This window comes from Rhinatrema bivittatum, chromosome 2 (assembly GCF_901001135.1).
Source record: "Rhinatrema bivittatum chromosome 2, aRhiBiv1.1, whole genome shotgun sequence".
Taxonomy (NCBI): domain Eukaryota; kingdom Metazoa; phylum Chordata; class Amphibia; order Gymnophiona; family Rhinatrematidae; genus Rhinatrema; species Rhinatrema bivittatum.
Window position 1 is genome coordinate 120,040,887 of NC_042616.1, and position 22,863 is coordinate 120,063,749.

The 22,863-nt window shown below is 39.9% G+C and overlaps 1 protein-coding gene across 6 annotated transcripts in view; it reads left to right on the forward strand.

The window, feature by feature from the left end:
• CUL2 (cullin 2) overlaps window positions 1-22,863 on the forward strand; it is a 323,154-nt gene that overhangs the window by 281,997 nt on the left and 18,294 nt on the right. For 5 of the 6 annotated variants that reach the window (XM_029588577.1, XM_029588576.1, XM_029588575.1 and 2 more), the window contains one exon: window positions 6,012-6,128. The exons of the other annotated variant lie outside the window; for it this stretch is intronic. In XM_029588577.1, coding sequence (XP_029444437.1) covers window positions 6,012-6,128 — 117 coding nt within the window. The remainder of the gene's footprint in view (window positions 1-6,011; window positions 6,129-22,863) is intronic. 6 annotated transcript variants of the gene reach the window in all.

The following is a 22,863-nucleotide window of genomic DNA, read 5'->3' on the forward strand; positions in this document are numbered from 1 at the left end:
ATAGTGTGGTTAAAGTCCCTCAGAATGAGAGAAAGGGAAGATGGTTCAAGGAAGAAGGGAAACCAGGAGTGAGTCAGTAAGAAAAGAGGAGGGAGGTGGGGTTTATCAGGGAGTCATCAAATAACTACCTGGAGAGGTAGTGGGGTGAATAGGTGAATGGAGTGGATCTCGAAGGTAGAAAAAGATTTAAATTGAGGTGGAAGAAGAGATTGAACCTACAGGAGGGGAAGAGTAGCAGCCTACTATCCTACTATCGTGGCCTTCTATCGTGGCCAACTGAGCAAGATGTATGGGAGAAAAGGTAATCTTCATGATAGAGCAGCAACTGAAGTAGAGTCCTCAGGAGAAAGCCAAGTTTTAGTCAAAGCAAAAAGATGGAGAGTATGAGAGATAAAAAGGTCATTCATGTATGCAAGCTTGTAAATAGAGTGGGCATTCCATAGGAAACATGAGAAAGGGAGAGAAGAGAATAGGAAGGATGGAATAGGGATAAGATTAGAGGGTTAATGAAATGATGTACTCAGATGACGTGAGCTAGGGTTGGGATTGATAACACCAGCTGTGAAGAGATGGAGAAGAGAAGTGGAAGTGTAACGACAATGTCATGAATGAGATACTGTCAAGGAGAATAAAGATGACTAGATAAGAGGAAGAAAACTCTGAAGCTCAAATGCAGTGGATGGTGCAAAACATAAAGGGGTAGATTTTAAAACCTATGCGTGGGCGTCCATGTGCGCATGCTACTCGGCGTGTGCACATGGACGCCCGATTTTATAAAATGCATGCGCAGGTGCGTGCATGTTATAAAATCGGGGGTCGGTGCGCACAAGGGGGTGCACAGTAGTGCATCTTGCATGCACCGATGCTTGCGGCCTTCACCCATTCCCTCCCAGGCCGCTCCAATTTAGGAGCGGCCTGTGAGGGAACTTCCCTTCCCCCTACTGTATCCTTCCTACCTCTTCCCCTAACCTTCCCACCCCCTAGCTCTATTCTAAACCCCCCCCCCCCATTCCTTTAATTTACCATTTGTGCTTGCCTTGGGGCAGGTGCAGATTGCGCGCGCCGGCACACAATCCCTCGGCACAGCAGCAAATGGCCGCTGTGTCGAGAACCTCTAACTCCACTCCGCCCCCTCCCTGCCCCTTTTCCGAAGCCCTGGGACTTAGACACGTCCCAGGGTTTTACACGTGTCACCGGGCCTTTTTAGAATAGGCTCGGCGTGCGTAACCCCACTGGATTTACACGCGTAGGGCTTTGAAAATCCAGGGCAAAATGCATGGTGAGGTGAGGAATGTAGTGCATGAGGACAGTGGGCTTGATAATCATAGCAGATTGCGGCAGAAAATGAGATTAGGGAGGATTACCATGTATGTTATCTAAGAATAGATTTCTTAGAGTCATTTTTATTTAGGTTCAAAGAAGAAAGAATCTTCTTTGTTCTAAATTCAAATTTTTTTTTATCAATTACACGATTTATTTTACTTTTGTAAAGTGTATAATACATGGCAATTGCTTTAGAAATTCAAGACAGTTATTCAGACTTTTGATAGCATCTGAATTCATTTATTAGAGTAGTCAATTGAAAACCTGCACATACTTCACCAATACTCAGATCCCAACAGCTAGCTAACCCCAAGTTGCTTAGGGCCTTTATCATAATTAGGAGTTTGTTTTATTACCACACTGATCGAGATCAAAACTCTATACAGTCTGTCTTTCTCTCCATTGGCAAAGAACTTTTGTGCTGGTCAGAAAAACAGGAACTTCAGCTTCTGTAGATGTAGGTTTGTCACTGAAAATAAGCAGAGATGCTGGCTTGATGTAAAATTCTTCAGATTGGTGACTCAATGTAGGGATTTCTGGTCAGTACGCAAGAACGTGTGCAGTTTCTAACCTTGTTTTTCTGAAATGTCTGCATTTTCCAAAGTCCTTACTGCTGTTCCTTCCATTTTAGTTTGATTCAGAAAAAATGGCTTTTGGCCTAACTCAGATTTGTGGTCTGTATTGCACTTACAACCATCAGGAAGAGAAGGTGTAGTGGAACCATAGGAAAGAGAGAGAGAAAAAATGTACTGACCTAAGATGATGGTATGGCATGGTGTGATCCACTACAGAGGAAGCCGAAAGATGTATACAGATGGACTGCAACCACCCCAGTAATGATTCATAACCATGCTCCTTGTTTTTGTAGTCTCGGGTGACTCTTCTGAACTTTATTAAAAAGATTCCATTTCCTTAAATTGTGGATGGGTCTAAATCTTCCTGTCTGAGTGATTTCTTCCTGCTTTCCTGTGGTGGTATAGGTTTGATGGTATTGTCTTCTAAGAGAAAAATGACTTCAGGTCTTAGTACTTCCTTTTTTGAGAGGGACCATTTGCTTTTTTAGTGGCTGATTTTAAAAGGCCATCCAAACATTTGGCTACATTCTTCATATGTCAGTCTGGCTTCATTATTTTTAGTATAACTTGCTGAAAGTCTATGGACTTGATTTAAAAAGATTTTGTCTTATTTGTTTCTCTGTGGGGAAAAATGTTTAGCTGATCAGGGCCTATACCCTCAAGAAAATCCATTTCTGTCTATCCTTTACCTGTTAGATTGATGTAAAGTTTTGTGTGTGATATGCTATCAATGTGATTATATTATCATATTATCTTTAGAAAGCAATTATTTATATATTTTATTTAAAATTGTTTATATACCACCTATACAAATATATGAGATTTAAGTGGTTTACAATATAATAATAGAGTACAAAATTCATAAATAAAGTAAAAGTAGAAGAGGAAGAAATTTAAAAATACAAGATCATAATACTATAAATAGAGTAAAATGTAGTTAAAAATAAAAAATGAGAAATGTAGAGCTCATGATGTTATCGCCTTTGTTAAAAATAAAGGAGAATAGATAAGTTTTGAGCATTTTTTTGAATTCTTTTTTTATTTGCTATCGGTCTAATAGAGTTGGGAAGCAAGTTCCAGAGAGTAGGACCTGCAACCGAAAAGGCACGTTTTCTTGTAAGGTCCAGTCTAGCCATCTTAATAGTAGGAACTTGTAATAGGCATTTGTTGATTGAGCGTAATTGGCGTGGCAGTTGATAGAGTCTCAAGGAGGAACAGAGCCATATTGTAGATGGGTTGTAAATTAAGTTATGAATTATTGTCAGGACTTTGAATTGTATATGTTGTCAGATCGGAAGCCAGTAAAGAGCTTGGAGAATCGGTGTGATGTGGGTCTGTATGGTTTGAATTAGTGACAAGACGAGCGGGAGTGTTTTGGACCAATTGAAGGGGACGGGAGTGTAACATCAGGAAGACTTAGGTTGAGTGAGTTGTAGTAATCTAGTCCTGTTAGAATCAGAGCTTGTAGAACTGTTCGGCAGTCATTAGTGTAAAGTAGGGGTTTTAATTTTTTCAACACGCGAATTTTGTAGAAGGATTAATTGAGCCTTTTAGTAGAAATAGTCTTCCCAGTCCTTTTCCTTTTATAAGCTGCTCAAGAACTACAGTGAAATCCAAGGATCCAGTATGAATATGTTCTTATGTAAAATAATTTCTATTAAATTTCTCCAGTTTTGTGCTGTGAATAGGGGTTGTAGTTGTTTTTAGACACAAACATAAGACGTACCATGCTAGGTCAAACTAATGATCCATCGAGCCCAGTAGTCAGTTCAGGTTGCCAGGAAATAACTGGCAAATGTTAGATGTGAGTTATATAAAAAATGAGAGGACAAATATTTGGGAACAATACACTTCCTACACTGTAAACATACATTATACCAATTTATTTCTAAAATTCAATGTACAAATGTCAAAAATATCCACATTTTAAAAATGACACACAACACGTGCTTCTATAATACAAGATTCAAACATAATTTACTGTGTTCAGTAGTGCAGTTACCCCATACCCAATATATACATGCTCAATACACATACTAATCCTTACTCACACTCATCATCCCCATTCATACAATGCTCTTCTCTCCATTCACCGCCTAATTTTTCTAAAATACAACCTATAAAGATATCATTGTCAGTGAACAATGGACATCTCTTACACTCATATCTTACTATTATGTTCTATCCATGAAAGCTATCAATGAAAGCTATTCCTCAGTACTGTTATCCCAATCTCTTCAGTTATCAATGTTACTCCGGATACCCGGTGTCTCAAGTTCACAGGATTTTTCACACAAACCCCCAGAAGATGTGGACAGAGTGAATGGGAGTTGGGATGGGTGGATATGTAGGAAAAACAAACAAGGCAACAGCTTTATCACACTCTCAAACAGCCAGATAGTATGCCTTTAAAACTCTCAAAAAGCAATTAATATACTTTAAAGCTCAATGACATTCCCAAACAGAAAATAATATACTTCAGAGCTCTATCCCACTCTCAAATAATAAATAATATGAATTAAAGCTTTTTCACTCTCAGATTTAAAAAAAAAACATATACTTCAAAGCTTCAACGCACTCTGCTCAGCAAGCAAAATAGTTTAGCAAATTAGACCCCAGTTTTTATCCAATGAAATGTACTGCTCTCACCAGTTTTTCTTGATCCATAATTGCCTCAAAACTAAGGTTCATTCAGTCCTTGCCTTTCTATTTATCTGTATTCCATTTGGCCGTCTACACAGATCCTTTGAGGATTCACCCTTCACTTCAAACAAACTCTTATTCATCTACAAACAAGGCATCAGTTCTTTCACACTCTCAAACAGCCAAATAATATGCTTTTAAAACATGATCATACTCTCAAACAGCAAATAATAAACTTTAATGTTCAATCACACTCCCAAAAAGAAAATAGTATACTTCAAAGCTCTCTCACACTCTTAAACAACAAAAAAGTTAAACACCATCTAGAATTCTTAGGGTTTGCTGGGAAAAAAATCTTTATATGTATTTTTATGCTTCACTTTTAGCTCTCCCAACTTTTTTACTTTCCTCTCCAGCCTATCTCTCCTACTTCTTCCTTTCTTCTACAGCTTGGAGGCTGTTCCACATCCTAGAACCATTCTTCTTTGCAGCCCATCGGCAGCCATAGCTGCTCACTCTCGGCCCCAGCAGCTTCTGCTCATTCTAGCATGTCCTTTCCCACTCCACCCCACCCCTTCCTGGTTGCTGCTCTTCTTTTGGGTCGGAGACTATTACTCCTCCCAGCCCTGGCAGATCCATTCCTTCAGGCCTGGGACTGTGGCTGTTAACCACTACCCCAGCAACCACTGTACTTCCAAACCAGAACAGCTGCTTACTCTTCCATGCTTAGGTGCATGCTGTTCTTTCCAGCCCTGGAGTGCTGCTGCAGCTGCTTCTTGGCCCTGGCTTACATCCAGGCCTAAAACTTTTGTCTGACTCCACACCTAAAGCTGACACTCTGCTTTGCTTTGAATCTGTACAAGTCAACAAACCTGACTAGCTGTATTTTGCTTTTCTTTTAGTTTTCTTGATGGAGCTTCCTCTTGTGATCTACTTGCAAGTCTTCAGTGATCTTCTTTTGGGTCCCAACCCAATGATTGTGGGGCAGTCTATTTTAAAAAATGTCCTTTCAGTATTCAGTGGTATGTTTAGTCTCCAGGAAAGAAGAAAACAGGCTTTTAACCTCAGAAAATAGTTTTAATTGACAAGTGTTATAGCGCTTGCTGTTTGTTAAAAATTACTGAATTGGAAAATAACTTTCAGCTTTTAAGGTCTGACCAAAAAAAGTAACTCCTAAAAATGAGTGTTTGGATCCAGATGTATGAAAGGGTTTTTTTCCATTTATGTTTGGGGTGAAATATGTACAGTGCAACTGACTCTCTGGGCTCCATCATCTTGGATTAGTTTTCATCTGATTTTACAAAGGACTTGATATAGTAAGCATTAATGATTAGAAAACAACATTATTTTGAGTTTCTGTGCTACCAATTTATATCTTGCTTGAAATAATTCATATTACCTGCTCTATCAGGTGGCAGACTACTGGACAGATGATTTTAGTATAGTCACCATTTTGTTTCTGGATTGTAGGAGGTGGAACAGACCAGAAGTGCCGTAGATGAAGACAGGAAAATGTATCTTCAAGCTGCTATAGTCCGTATTATGAAAGCACGTAAACTACTGCGGCACAATGCTCTAATTCAAGAGGTAAGAGGGAGAACTAGCCACTGCAATGGCCTAGAAGTGGCAAACTAGTCTGTAATTAGTAATAATGAAGTGTATTGATCCAGTGTGCAGCTTTCAGCTCAGATCACTAATCTACGAACTGGCAAGGGGTATAAGAATAGTAATAGCAGCAGGAGCAGCACACACAGCCCCTGGAAGGTTGGTGATCCTGGCACTGCTTTTATAGCAGTGCTTGATGACTTACCTAAGATTAGCATTGGATGGTCCTTGGCAAAAACTGCTTCCAGCCTCCTGTCTCTCGCAGGGCCTTGCTGCGGTTCTTTGGCAAAGGGAAGGGCAAGGGAATAAGCAGAAGAGTTTGAAGGCTCTGGTCTTCAGCTGTTATAAAAAAATAATAGTAAAACTACTATGTAGTATAAGATGTGATTGAAAGGTGATCTAATAATCACAACCTGAGAGGCTAGAAGGGTCAGAGTATTTGTTCAACAGGAGCATTATCTTCACTTGACTAACTGAAGATCTAAGTCAATCAGCTTTTGAGGCCTTATTATTTTCAATCTGTTAAAATCAGCAATAATAGTAATTTTGCATTAAAAATTGCAGAAATATTTAATGTTTAACTTTGTAACTTAACTACTTATCTTTATCTTAAACTACAAAGAACTAAAGTTAAGTAACACCAAACTTTTAGCAGAGTTAGAAAAACTAGACATAACTTATAACACTCACCAAATAGTACTTATTATGATATAATGTTACAGTATTTTTGATGGCACCTGTTTAAGAGTTAAAATTCCAGACACTTTATGCAACATAGTTTTTGTGCCTTATTGTGAACCGTTGTGATGGCACCCCCTTAACGACGGTATAGAAAAGATTTTAAATAAATAAAATTTAAATAAATACTTTCTAAAGCCAAAAATAACAAGTTCCAGTGCCTCCTTTCAACATGCATATGCTTGAATATTGTTGAAGTCATAGAGGCGTGGTGCAGCGAGTGCCATGACTTTGGATATACATATACCAGATTAAAATCTGTTTAGGAAAGATGTAGCAGATAAAAAAGGGAGAGGTATAGCACTTTATATAAAGAAAAAAATCACATTAAACTAACTGAAATGCAAGAGGTATTGAGAAGGGAAGAAGCACCGTGCATTAACAAAGGAAGGACAGTACCATAGTAAATGACAGCAGATGTGATGGTCCATCCAATCTGCCCATAAGTTGCTTAGGGTAATAATTGTCGCTCCGTGCTGCTCCCTGCAGGTTAGCCCCCTGCTGTCTGTTAAGGGTAGTAACTGCCACTCCATGCAGATCACCCCCATGCAGAAATGTTACACTTGATGTTAACATAGTGTACCTCATTCCTTCCTCTTGCCTTGCTCCTTTGAATTCCATTATGGTTTTTGTGTGAGGGCATTCCATGCATTCACCACCCTTTCCATGAAGAAATATTTCTTGAATTTAGTCCTGAGTCATCTCCCTTGAAGTTTCAATGTCATGACCCCAAGTGCTACAGCTTCCCTTCTATCAGAAAATGTTTGATTTTTGTGAATCATTAATACCTTTTAGGTATTTAAAAGATCATTTATACCAATGTGAACTACAGATCTACAATACAAGACAGAAGAGCTGGACTGATTTTTAATGAGACTTTCATTAGTTTAAACATAAAACATGATGGCAGTTAAAGACCATATGGCCCATCCAGTCTACCCATCCACATCTCCTGGCTCAGCTTTTATAGTCTCTCTATCCCTCACAGGTCCTGTCCCATGTTTTCTTGAATTTTGATATAGTACTTGTCTCCACCACCACCACAGGTAGGTTGTTTTATGTATCCACAACTTTTTCTGAAAATAAATATTTCTTTAGATTACTCCAAGTTTACCCCCTTTCACACTCATCCTTGACCCCTCGTTCCAGAGCTTACTTTCTGTTGAAAGCAGCCTACATTCTGTGCATTATTCCTAGGAAGTATTTAAATGTCTCTATCAGATTTCCCCTTTCCCCATGGTGTGCGCTTTTAGATCTTTAAATCTGTCCTCATATGCTTTATAATAAAGATTGTTGACTATTTTATTAACTGCCCTCAGGAATGACTCCATTTTATATTCTTTTGAAGGTTCGGTCTCCAGAATTGTACACAGTATTCCAATGAGGTTTCACCAGACACTTATACAAAGGCATTATCAGCTTTTTCTTGTGGCTTTGTCTACCTGTTTGACCACTTTAATATTATCAGATATGATCATTCCCAGATCCCAATCTGGTTTTCTGAACAGAAGAACTTCATGCACTATACTATACTGCTCCCTTGGGTTTTTGCAACCCAAATGCATAGCCCTGAATTTTTTTTAGCATTAACTTTTAGTTGGTAAACTCTCTAGCCCATTCCTCAAGCTTCACTTTATCCCTCCTCGTTCTTTTTATACCTTCCAAGGTATCTAATGTAATGCAGATTTTGGGATTATCCATAAAAAGGCAAACCTTTCCCGATAGCCCTTCTGCAATATTGCTAACAAAAAAGTTGAAGAAAACTGGACCAAGGACCAATCCCAACAGCACATTTCATAATTCCCCCCCCCCCCCCCTTTCCTTGGAGTGAACTCTATTTACTACTACCCTTTGTTGCCTCTCACTCAGCCAGTTTCTAATGTAATCAGTAGCTTTAAGGCCCTCACCTAGAGCACTCAGTTTGTTTATAAGTCACCTGTGTGGAACTATGTTAAAGGTCTTGCAATGGAAGGGGAGGTGATGCTGGTGGGAGATATTAATCTGCCAGATCTTGAGTATGCTGGCTGCACAACACGGAATCTGAGAAATCCATTACTTCAAGGTGTGGTATGCGCCACAACTGCTGGTGACAGAACACATATTGAACTTAGTCGTGGTAATTTTCAAAAGCATACAAACAGGTGAAAATTCCATGGGCACATTTGCCACAGATTTTGCATCAGTATTCAAAGACATAGTGCGCACATACTTCACGTTAAAAATTGCTCAAAGATAAAGTACACTCACGCTTTTTCTGCAGACAGTTTTTCTAACCAAAACAGTGTGTTGCTGCCTCCCTTGACCCAACCTTGCCCCAGGTACATCTCCACAACAATGCGATGAAAGTATGCAAATTGTGGAAAAATGCATTCATACAGCAGTTCTCAAGTAGCCATTTGCACATGTAAATGAATTTTGAAAATTGCCTTCAGTGTGTAAAAATGGGGAAGTATGTCTGATCACACAGTAGGTAGTTATATGAGCTCCAGGGAAGACTGGATAGTGTGGTTTAATTATGGGAACAAAAGTAGAGATATATCACAAAAAGGTCATGGTCCTGCACTTGCTTAGACTGTCAGCTTTATAATGAGGGGGCACTGACAGGTGGGAAAAGCTAGATGAAGTAGTATAACAGTGGGAGAAACTAAAAAAAAAAAGCCACTGTAAGGGCAACAAATATTTATATTAGGTAAGTGAATAAAAATAAGAGAAAAAAGAGACCACTTTGGTTTTCAAAACAAGTGGCTGGAAAGTAAGGGCAAATAGATTAGCATTCAGAATCTCACAAAGGAAACCAGGAGAAAAGGCACAATAAATCAGTTTTCAGCGGAAAGGAAATTCTTGAAAAACAGGTTATGCTATTAGGCTGAAAGGGGGAAAGTCTCAGAAGTAACATAGGGAAATGTTTTTCTTCAGAGAGAGTGAATGGAGGATTCACGATATAGCTTCCCCATTGGCGTATTAGGATTCAAGAAAGCTTGGGATAATGCTAGAAGATCCTTTAGTTGTAGGAAAGTAGATGTAAAGTCAGAGATCAAGTAAGGTCTACAACATTGTAACAGGAAAAGAAAATGGACAGACAAGATGGGCCTTGTAATCTTCATTTATTTATTTATTTATTTATTTATTTATTTATTTGTTGAGTTTTATATACCGTTATTCAGTAAAGCCATCATAACTGTTTACAAAATTTAAATTGCAACTCTCTTAACAATTGTGGAAAAAGTATAACAATGTGCATATTAAACAGAGGTTAAACATTTCAAGTCCAGAAAGTATCATTATGTGGGAGGAGGAGGGATTGTTTGTTCTGGTTGGAGAGAAGTTATTTTAAGGTTTTTGGATGAAAGTTCAATTGGGAGTAGGATGTTCAGAAGTATGAAGGTCAGTGTAGAATTTGCAAACAGCAATGTTTTAGGTCTTTTTTGAACGTTTTAGGTTGGGTTGAGTTCTCAGATCTTTAGGTAGGGAGTTCCAAAATTTAGGGGAGGCAATGGAAAAGGCTCTTTCTCTTGTTGTTAGATGCGCATCTCTGTTGGGGGGGATGTTTAAGCATCCTGAGTTGCTTGAACGTAGGTTTCTTTGAGGGTTCTATGGGGTTGTGTTTAAGCCATTTAGTCCTTGATGATCATTTGTTTAGAATTTTATGAATGATGGTCATTGATTTGTGTTCGATGTGTGCTTTAATTGGGAGCTAATGAAGTGAGATCATATGGGCGTTATGTGTTCATTTCTTTTTGTTCCTGTCAAACTCTGGCTGCTGAGTTCTGCAGATCTGGAGCGGTTTGAGGTTTGAATAAGGTATTCCAATTAGTAAGGAGTTGCAGTAGTTGAAGGTGGAGAATTATGAGTAGTTGTAAGACCGTTCTGAAATCATAAGGGTTAAGAAACGGTTTTAAAGTGTCTTAGGGTTAGAAGTCTGTGGATATCCTCTTTAGTTTTATTTGATTATGTGGTTCTTAAATGAAAGTTCTTTATCGATAATAATTCCAAGGTGTCCTGGTGTGGGTGGTGGAGAGTATAGAGTTCATTTTGTTTGTCAAGTAAAGGCAGGGGTGGCGGAGTTGGATTAGGTTTTTTGTCATGAGTATTATTTCAGTTTTGTCTATGTTGATTATGAGCTTCAGAGAATTTAGGAGATGTTAATTGAGATAAGTAGAGTCGAGATTTTCTTGTAGGTGTCTTCGATCGAATTTGGATGGGAATTAGAAGTTGAATGTCATCAGTGTAGAGGAAGTGGGTGATTCCATTATCTTTTAGTAATTGGCAGATGGAGAGAAGGTATATGTTAAATAGGGTGGCGGATAATGCTGATCCCTGGGGAACTCCAGTGTTGAGGTTGATCTTTTTTGGATGGGTTGTTATTGATTAAAACTTGGTAGGTTCTGTCTAGATAAATAGGAAGAGAAACCATTGTAGGGTGGTGTCAGTTAAGCCGATTTGAGTCAGTCATTCTAACAGTATATTGTGGTTTACTATGTCGAAAGCAGCTGAGAGGTCAAGGAGGATGAGTAGGTATTTTTCACCTTTGTCAAAGCCTCTTAGTATTATGTCATTTAGTGAGAGAAGCTTTGTTTGTTTTTTCTGAATCCATATTGAGTTGGAGGTAGGATGTTGTTTGTTTCAAGATAGTCGTCAAGTTGGGTGTGTACGACTTTTTCAGTGGTTTTGGCTATGAACGATAGGCTTGAGATGGGGCGATAGCGAGGATTTCAGGATCTAAGTTGTTCTTTTTTAGAATAGGTTTGATAACTGCAGATTTGAGGCATTTGGGTTAATTACCTTCAGTCAGGGATAAATTGACAATTTTGGTGATAGTTTTAGATATGGTGGGTTCAATTGTTTTGAGGGTTGTTATAGGGATGTTGTCTATTGGATGGCTGGCAGGGTTCATTTTATTTATAATAGATTGAATTTCGAGAGTGGAGGCGGTATCAAAATTTGACCATGATGAGGTTATCTTAGTGATCAGTTTAATGTTTTGGTTGTTGTTGATTATGTTGGTTTGGATTAGATGAGATATTTTGTTGTTGAAGAAGTCAGCAAAGTCATCGCTTCCATGTTTGGAATCTTGGGTGGTTTTAGTAAGTTTCTGAACTATTGAGAATAACATTCTGGGGTTATGGTGAAATTTGGAGATTTTGTTGGAGAAGAATTCCTTCTTTGTATTGTTGATGATATTTTTATATTGTGCTAAGTGGCTCCGATAAATATTTAGTGTGGTTGTATTTTTGTTTTTTCTCCATTCTCTTTCTTTTTTCCTGAGTATACATTTGGCAGTTCTGATATTATCATTATACCACTGTTTGGATTGTTGTTTTGTCTTTGTAATAATGGGATTGATGCTGCTGCTACTAGTTTCGTGATATTTAGCCATGATGTTGTTGCATCCTCAGAGTTAGATAGATTTATGTTGATTAATTCGGCTTGAAGAATTTTTTGTAGAAGTTCAGTGTTGATCGGAGGACGGTAAGATATTTTGTTTGGAATGATTTGAGGTGCTTTAAGGTTGAAGTTGATAAATAAGTTGAATTAGGTGGTGGTCAGACCAAGGTATCTCTATGGTTTGAGTAGTATTTGATTGCCAGACTTCAATGTTGATAAAGATGAGGTCGATGGTGTGACCTGCTTTATGAGTTGGAGATTGGATTATTTGCTTTAGGTTTAGTGTTGATAGTGCATCGATGATAGTTTGGCAGGGTTTTGAGTGGTTGGGTAAGTTGAAGTGTATGTTAAAGTCACCAAGGATGTTGATGGGGTTGTTGAGAGATATGTTATTCATGATATTTTCAATTAGTGGGGAGCAGTTTTTTTAGAGAGCTCCTGGAGGACAGTAAACAAGGCAGATCTGTAGTTTTGGCGAATCAAATAAAGCAATTTCGAATGGTGGAGATATGTTTTGAAGGACGAAGAGTCAGTTGAAGGTTTGTTTTTTTTTAGATAAGCATTAAACCACCTCCTTTTATATTTTTTCTGGGAATTGAGGAGGTGTTGTATTCCTGGTTGGACAGTTGGTTAATTAGTATGGAATCTGTGTTTTTGAGCCAGGTTTCCGTTATTGTGATGAAATCTGATTTGGAGTCAATGAGTAGGTCATTGAACAGAGGAATTTTTTTTATTATTGAACGGGTATTGACAAGTATGAATGAGAGTAGCATATAGCTTGAGAATTGGATATGTGTGTTGTTTTTGTTGTTTATTGGTTGTTTCAGTTTGTAGAGCGGTTTAGAGGCTCGGTGCTTCTTTTGTGCTGAAAGGTTATTAGAGGGCATGGGTTGTTTGTTTGGAGGTGGGATTTTGTTAGTCATATTCTTATCTTCTGCTTGAGCTTCCTTTAGTTTGTAAGGAGATTACAAGTGATATTTGTGAGTAGAGTTGGTAGAGGACAGTAATTGGTTGTATATCATGAGAGTTGTTTTCTTCAGCGTTGGGAGAGGTAGGGAGAGAGAAAAATAAAATTAGGAAAGAGGAAACAAACTGGAGGGTGCGCTGAATGGGCTGCGCAAAGGGGTCTGCTCCTTTGGACGCGCTCCTTCGGCGCGCGACACATGACGCGCGGCACCTGGGGTGAGGGAGTATTTGAAATACACTCACCCGGCCCCTCCTCTGACGTCAGGGGGTTGTGCAAGCCTCGGATCCGCTGGTGCAGCTTTGTGACAGGCTCCTCCGAGGCCTAGACTAGGGCCCTGCTTCGCCGGATGCAGGCGCAATCGGGGAGGGGGTCGCTTCGTTGGCCCTCCTCGTCGTTGGTGGGGGCAGGTGGCCGGTCGGGTCGCCCTCGGGGTAGGCCCCTGCGGAGTCAGACGTCGGTGGATGGAGAGAGACTCCCGGCAGTGCTGCAGAAGTCCCTGAGAGCTGGTAAGTGCTGGACTGTGTTTAACGGTCTCCAAGGCCACTGGGAGGAAATCCCAGGCTTTGTTCAACAGTAAATATAGAAAGATAGATATTCAAATGCTACTTAGCCAGATAAGTAAGACTTATCCGACTAAGTGGCAGCCGCTGAATATCCGGCTATGTTTAGTGGTCACCATTTAGCCAGATAAGTTTTATCTGGTTAAGTAGATTACCAGTTATTTCGGGAGCGAGCAATAGGCAGATCAAGGCGGAGCTACTTATCTGGTTACCATAACTGGATAAGTGCCTATATTCAGCCTTATCCGGTTAAGTTAATCGAATAAGTTAGACCAGCTCAATAGCAGGTCTAACATTATCTGGATATAACTTATCTGTTTAACTAGTACTTATCTGTTATATTCAGCAACATAGTCATACTACTGAATATCCATTCTAAGTTAACCGGATAATTAATATCCAGATAACGTAGATAGCCAGATATCTTTGAATTTTTGTCTAAGAGTGCATGTACATCAAGTTATAAAGAGAGCCACAGTTTGACCTTCTCCAGTGTACTGTTGTTACAATGGCTGTTATATAGAGGGAGGTGGGTGAGGTATAATCTGAGAAGATATGATATTCATTGCCAGTGAAAATCACTGTTGCCTCAGTTTCAGACCCCGCCCCTTTCATAAACAGCAGTGAACAAGATTGACGCAGGGTCATAAGAATATAAGAAATTGCCATGCTGGGTCAGATCGAGGGTCCACCAAACCCAGAATCCTGTTTCCAACAATCCAGGTTACAAGTACCCAAGCATTAAATAGATCCCATGTTGCTAAAGCCATTAATAAACAGTGGCTATTCCCTAAGTTTGATTAATAGCACTTTATGGACTTATCCTCCAGGAACTTATCCAAGCCTTTTTTTAAACCCAGCTACACTAACTGTCTTAACCACTTCTTCTAGCAGTGAATATCAGAGCTTAATTGTCCGTTGAATGAAAAAGAATTTTCTCCAATTTGTTTTAAATGTGCTACTTGCTACCTTCATGGAGTGTCCCCTAGTCTTTGTATTATCTGAAAGAATAAACGATTCACATTTACCCATTCAAGTCCTTTCATGATTTTGTAGACTTCTGTCATATCCCGCCTCGGCCATCTCTTCTGTAAGCTGACCAGCCCTAACCTTTTTAGCCTTTCCTCATAGAAGAGCCATTCCATCCCCTTTATCATTTTGGTTGCCCTTCTCTGTACATTCTCCAGTGCAACTATATCTTTTTTGAGATGTGGTGACCAGAATCGCACCCAGTATTCTAGGTGCGGCGTCACCATGGTGCGATACAGAGGCATTATGACATACTCCATTTTATTCACCATTCCCTTCCTAATAATTCCTAATATTCTATTTGCTTTTTTGACTGTTACAGCACACTAAACCGGCAATTTTAACGGATTGTCCATTATGATACCTAGATCTTTTTCCTGGGTGATAACTTCTTTATTTTTTAATAATTTATTCTTTATTACATCTTTTAAAATACAATACAGAAAAAGGGGAAAAAATATAACCAATACATACTGATCTGTGATATGACATAGTAATAATCTATACTTCCCTCATAGACCAAAAAATAAGCGCATAAGAAAATATTGGGGGAAGAGATTAGGAAAACAAAAAGAGAAAAATAAAAGGAAATGAGATTGTTATCTCCATGAATGTAATTACTAAACACCACCATTCCTACCAAGAAATGGCTGCTACTATTTACTCTTATTAGAAATAAAAGTTTCAAGATGAACAAGATCAATGAATATAAACCTATTCTTTTGGTACTTACAGGGAAACCTAAGATAGAAGATCCCGCATAAATCAAGAACTTTCTTTCGTAACTGGAGACACTGTTTCCTCCTAATTTGTGTTGATCTAGCTACATCTGGGAAGATTTGAATCCTCTTTCCACAAAAGGAGAAATCTTTACATGAAAAATATTTTAGGAAAACCTAATCTTTATCCTTCTCAGCACAAAATGAGACCAATAAAGTGGCCCTCGCAGAAATATCATCAATAGAGGCTTCTAAAAATGTAGATATATTTGGACTAGCAACCGTTAAGGTATCCAATTCTCCTTCTTCTCTAGTTTCTTTCTTCTAGTTAGGCAAATAAAATTTTTTTGAGATAGCCATTTCCTTATCAGGGGAAAAACCTAAAACCTCATGAATATATTTTTTAAACAATTTATGGGGCGAAAGCAATCATGTAACAGGAAAATTAAGAAAACGTAGGTTTTTGCCCTCTGAACATTTTCTAAAGCCTCTATATTATTGTGCAAAAGAAAACAGTCTCTAATAAAAGAAGAGGCTGATACCTGCAATGTAGATACTTGATTAAACAGAATATTTGTAATAGCCTCAAGGGAGATAAGCCTTACATTTTTCAATTTTAACCTTGGAGTCTCCCATATACTTGGAAAACTGTTGAACTGAACTAGATAAAGTCTTAACCATCTTTGCCATAGTTCTCCAAACATCCATTAATGTCACCTGAGTGGGTTCTTTTATACTATTCAGCGAAACTGAACCAAGTTGCTGAATTATATCTCCTTCCCCCTCCTGGCTTACGCAGGGAATTGTCATTTAATTTACGGCAATAGGAGATTGCGGAGCAGTATCTTGGATGGACTGACCTGGAGGTTGTGGTGGTGGTTGATTCTGGTCTGGGCTTAGAGAAGCCTCAGAACTAGATGAGGCTTCTCCACTCATGCCCTCTGTAGGCTAATGTACCAACCGCTTGAGGTGGTTGTACATTGACCCTCGAACTTCTGAAGAAGGCGGTGAAGAAGTCCACAACTTGCCCTTCCTTTTCCTTCCCATAGAACAGAGTCTTAACCAAATTGCAGGAGGAAACAAAAATCCTCCAGAAGGGGGTGCATCCCATTGGCATGCAGCTTCAGCAGTGCGTTGGTGACAGCATGCCGCTGGTACGCCACTCTTATGTGTCCCAGTCACCACTGGATGACATCAGTTCCGAGTCCAGATAAGAGGGAAACCTCCCACTGCTCCACCAGCTGGAAACAGTCCTTCTCCCTCTGTGGTAATCTCTCTCTCTTCCCCTCTGTGCACAGGGCTGGGACGCCACTGTTAATGTGTCCCGGTCACCACTGGATGAGTTGTTTGGGGCATAGACAGTGGGGCAGGAGGGAAACCTGCCACTGTTCCACCAGCTGGAAACAGTCCTCCTCCATCGGTGGTAATCTCTCTCTCTCTCTCTCTCTCTCTCTCCCTGGTTGGTAACTTCTAATATGGAACCTAACATTATGTAACTACATCATGGGTTATTTTTCCCAGTATGAATCACCTTCCACTTGTCCACATTAAATTTCATCTGCCATTTGGATGCCCAATTTTCCAGTCTTGCAAGGTCCTTCTGCTATTTATTTATTTTAAGCTTTTTTTTTATACCAGTATTAGTAGTTACATCATACCGGTTTACATCAGAACTGAAGGTGGAAAATACATCAAACAGGTACCAGGGATGGGACTACAGAGAACAAGAGAGAAGTAGCCGGAAACTGGCAAACAAGAGCAACAGACTGTATAAAATAAGTAAACAATGTGACATAACTTTGTACATAGGTTCAGATCACGTACTCTAAATAATGTTGTCATCTGTAAAATTTGATTACCTCACTCATCATACTCCTTTACAGATCATTTATAAATACATTTTAAAAAGCAGCAGTCCAAGTATAGATCCCTTAAGCACTCCACTGCTTCTTTTTCCATTGAGAAAACTGACCATTTAATCCTACTATTTCTTGTCTTTTAACCAGTTTGCAGTCCACAAAAGGACATTGCCTCCTATTCCATGACTTTTTAGTTTACTTAGAAGACTTTCATGAGGGACTTTGTCAAACACCTTCTGAAAATCTAAATACACTGCATCTACCAGTTTATCTTTATCCACATGTTTATTCACCACTTCAAAAAAAATGTAGCAGATTTGTGAGGCAAGACTTCCCTTGGGTAAATCAGTGCTGGCTGTATCCCATTAAACCATATCCCATTAAATCCATCGTACCTCAACCAGAGAACGTGCCATCTCAATAATCGGCCCCTCAATATGGAACAAACTCCCAGCACAACTCAAATTAGAACCCTCAACCCAATCTTTCAAAAAAACCCCTTAAAACCTGGCTATTCCAGAAAGCCTTCCAACCTACGTGCTAACAACACCCCTGATCACCATGTTCCCTCCTTCCCCCAAGTCCTTCTACGCCTCCTCCCAACCGCCCAAAGATATTCAATCGAAATTCCAATTGTTAATTAAGTTACATAGTTTCAATATAAACCAAACATAGGTTCCAATTTGTTAATTAAGGTTCTCTGTAATAATTGTTAATTAAGTTACATAGTATCAATGTAAACCAAGCATAAGTTCCAATTCATTAACTAAGGTTCTCTGTAATAATAATAAGACACTGTTGTCATATTATACCATGAGTTAATTGTAAACCGATGTGATATGCCAAATTGAATGTCGGTATAGAAAAGACAAATAAATAAATAAAAATCTTTCTATATGTTCTGTGATTTTGTTCTTTAGAATAATTTCCAGGATTTTTACTTGCACTGAAATCAGGCTCACCAGTGTATGGTTTCCCAGATCACACCTGGAGTCCATTTTAAATATTGGGGTTATATTGGCCACCCTCCAGTCTTCTGGTACAATGAATGATTTTAATGATAAGTTACAAATTAATAGTAATAGGTCAGAAATTTAATTTGTGAGTTCTTTCAGAACCCTAGGTTATATACCATATGGTCCCATTATTGCTACTCTTCAGTTTATCAGTCTGGCGTACTACATCTTCCAGGTTCACCATGATTTGGTTCACTTCATGCAAATCATCACCCTTGAAAACCATCTCTGGAGCTGGTATTTCTCAGAGGCCCAGCAGGATGGTAGCCCTCACACATGAGTGACATCAGATGAGCCCCGATGTAGAAAAAACGTATCAAATTTCTAGAACTTTGACTAGATACACTGAGCATTCTCAGTAAGCCCTATACCCTGCGTCCTCGCGGGGACCCTCTCCAGTCTCTTCTTTTCTACAGAGCTTTATGCATTGTGGTGTTAGTTCATTATAGCTGTTCTTGGCCTTGTGGATAACTTCCCTTTTTCACGTTTTCACAGTTTTTTCCTACTCTATTCCATTGCTGGGTTCCTCTCTGTGCCTCCCCATAGTGTTCCTAATCATATCTTTTGGCGATTCTTTACTTTTGCGATCTTTACTTTCGCAGTCGATTTCCCATGTAGTGGCGATGCCCAATGGCCATTGATGCCTGCTGCCATCACTTTCGATTTTGCAGCCCACAGGATGGTGCTCAGGGCCATGTTCCAGGCCAGGATGGAGAATGTGCCTTCAGACCCCACAAGTGGTCCCTGGACCAGGTGGTAGCAAATCAGATATTCTGCCTCTGGGGGAACCCTGATGTATATCAGTTCACATCCCCTTTCAACAGGAAGGTGCCTCTGTTCTGCTCCCTGTACAGGTCATCTGGCAAAAAAGTCTGTCACCCTTGCTTGTCATTGGGGCAAGGGTCTCCTGTACGCGTTTCCTCTGATTTCCTTAGTAGCAAAGACTGTCTTGAAGCTTCACGAGGACAACAGGACTATGATCCTCATAGTCCCTTATTGGCCGAGATAGGTCTGGTTTCCACTCCTGCGGGAGTTGTCCATCAGGAGACCGATCATTCTGGGTACTTCCCCAGACCGTATCAGGCAAGGTGGAGGCAGGTTATGGCATCCCAAATTCCAGGCCCTGTTGCTCACAGCCTGGATGCTGAGAGGTTAATCCTGAAACCACTAGATCTTTCCGAGGATGTGTCTCTGGTCCTGATGCTTTCTAGAAAGCCATCCACTAGGTAGTCCTATGGACTGAAGTGGAGGAGATTTTGCATGTGATGTGAACAGAAGGCCCTAGATACGTTCTCCTGCCCCACACAAAAACTGCTTGATTACCTTTTCCTTCTGTCGGAAGCTGGCTTAAAAAACAATTTCGTTAGAGTTCACCTGAATTTATTTGGCACATACTACCAGGGTGTAGAAGGTAAGCCCATCTCTGTACAGCCTATAGTTGTACAACTCATGCAGGCCTGCTTCAGTTGAAGACTCCCCTAAGGCCTCCCCTGTGTCTTGGGACCTCAACATGGTGTTGGCTCAGCAGATGAAAGCTCCTTTTGAGCCACTGCACACCTGTGACCTGAATTACTTGACCTGGAAAGTCATATGTTTGATGGCGGTCAGTTCAGCTTGCAGGAGGACTTATCCACCTTACACTAAGTTATATCAATGCAGGGTGGTCTTGATTATGTACCCCATGTTCCTACCTAAAGTAGTGACTGACTTCCATCTTAAACAGTCAATCATCCTGCCAACATTGTTTCCCAGGCATCAAGCACACCAAAACAAAGAAACCCTGCGCAGTTTGGACTGCAAGCGAGCCTTACCCTTTATCTGGAGCGAACAAAAGCCCATAGACAGTCCACCCAACTTTTTATTTCTTTTGATAGGAATAGGTTGGGCGTTGCCGTTGCAGTTGCCAAACAGACACTATCTAATTGACTAGCAGATTGCATTTCCTTCTGTTATGACCAAGTAGGACTACATCTTGGGGGCCATGTCAAGGTTCATTCTGTCGGAGCCATGGCTGCATCAGTGGCCCACTTGCGAGCAATTCCCTTGGAGGAGATCTGCAAAGGGGCGATGTGGAGTTCTCTTCACATATTCACATCTCACTATTGTCTGGATAGGGATGGCCGACATGACAGTAGGTTCTGCTAGACTGTCCGTTGGAACCTGTTTGAGGTGTAGAACCCAATTCTCGCTGCCTAGGACCCGTTGTTTGGATTCAGGCTGTCTCCCTTTCTATTCCCAACAGCACCATTGTTGTGCCCATTGGTACCATGTTGGGTGTCTGTTGGTCCCCTTTTGTGTTGGGGAGCAACCTGTAGCTAAGGGTTCACCCAAGTGTGAAGACTACTATCTTGCTTGTCCTCTGAGAAAGTAGGGTTGCTTACCTGTATCAGGTGTTCTCCGAGGGCAGCAGGATGTTAGTCCTCATGAAACCCACCCACCACCCCGCAGAGGTGAGTTTCTACTATTTTGTTTTATATAATTCTGTGTTACAAGACTGGAGAGGGACCCCGCGTGGACGCGTGGTATAGGGCATGCTGGGCATGCTCAGTGTGCTTAGTCAAAGTTCTAGAAACTTTGACATAAGTTTTCCACATCGGAGGTCCATCTGATGATGTCAACCATGTATGAGGACTAACATCTGCTTTCCTCTGAGAAAACCTTTTACAGGTAAGCAACTCTGCTATCTCCAACATCCTCATTAGTTTACACCAAAGCAAGGACTTCATTTAGTCTTTCCATGATGGCCTTATCTTTCCTAAGTGCCCTTTAACTCTTCGATCATTCCCTCGCAGGCTTCCTACTCCAGATATATTTTAAAAAGTTTCTATTAGGAGTGTTTACCTCTATGACCAACTTTTTTCAAATTTTCTCTTAGCCTATCATATCAATGTTTTACATTTAACTTGCTTATGCTTTTTCCTATTTTCTTCAGATGGTTCCTTCTTCCAATTTTTGAAGGAAGTTCTTTTGGCTAAATAGCGTCTTTCACCTCACCTTTTAATAATGCTGGCAATTGTTTGGCCTTCCTTTCACCTTTCTTAATGCATGGAATACATCTGGACTGCACTCTTAACCTTTGTAGATGCAACTTTCAGTTTTTTTCTAACTCTTTTTCTCATGTTATCAAAGTTTCCCTTTTGGAAGTTTAATGTTAGAGCTGTAGATTTACATTTTGTCCCCCATCCAGTCATTAATCATATTTGATCATATTATGATCACTATTGCCAAGTGGTCCCACTACTGTTACCTCTATTCCACTAAGAATTAGATCTAAAATAGCTCTCTCTCTCTCCTGTTCCTGAACCAATTGCTTCATGAAGCAGACATTTATTCCATCCAGGAACTTAATCTCTCTAGCATGCCTTGATATTACATTTACCTAGTCATTATAGTGGTAATTGAAGTCTCCCATTATTACTGCACTGTCAAATTGATTAGCTTCCCTAATTTCTCTTAGCATCTCATCGTCCGTCATCATTTTGACCAGGTTGACAGTGCTATACTTCTTTAGCTATACTCTTCCCCAACTCACTTGGAATTTCTACTTATAAAGATTCTACTGTGCACTTTTGCAGGATCTTTATCATGTTGGACTCTAATGCCGTCCTGGACATAAAGCGCCAATTACCGCCCCCCACCTAAGTTGATCCTCCCTATCATTATGATACAAATTGTTACCTGGTATAGCGCTGTTCCATTGGTTATCCTCCTTCCACCAGGTCTCTGAGATGCCAATTATGTCTATCTCATTCACTACTATACTCTCTAGCTCTCCAATCTTATGTCTTAGACTTCTGGCATTGGCATACAGACATTTCAAAGTTTGTTTTTTATTTGTATTAACAGCCTGTTTTTCAGTTGCCAGGGTTAATTTGGAGTCTCTTAATTCAGGTGATTCTTTACTTATAGACACATGGACTCTTTTTGCTTTTATTGGAACATCTCTGTTGGGATGCGCTAACTCTCCTGTTTCATTAGTATCCTTTGGAGACACTCCCTCTGAATCATGCGCTGCTGAGCAAATATCTGCTTTCCTCCATGTTCTAGTTTAAAAGCTTTTCTATCTCCTTTTTAAAGGTTTGTGCCAGCAGCCTGGTTCCACCCTGGTTACCCCTTCCCCAAAGGTTTGCCCAGTTCCTTACAAAACTGAATCCTCTCCCCTGCACCATCATCTCATCCATGCATTGAGACTCCAGAGCCTGCTTCTGGGGACCTGCACATGAAACCAGAAGCACATCAGAGAATGCTACCCTGAAAGTACTGGATTTCAGCATTCTACCTGGTCTTGAAGTTGAAGTGAGCTAGATCAAACATTACACATACCCACCAGTAAAGTTTTAACCAAGAATGACAGCATAATGGGAAAGCTTCAGATGTGCTTTGCGTATGTATATGTTGTCCTTGTTAAGCTGCTAGGAAGCTTTCTAAATATATTGTTGATTTG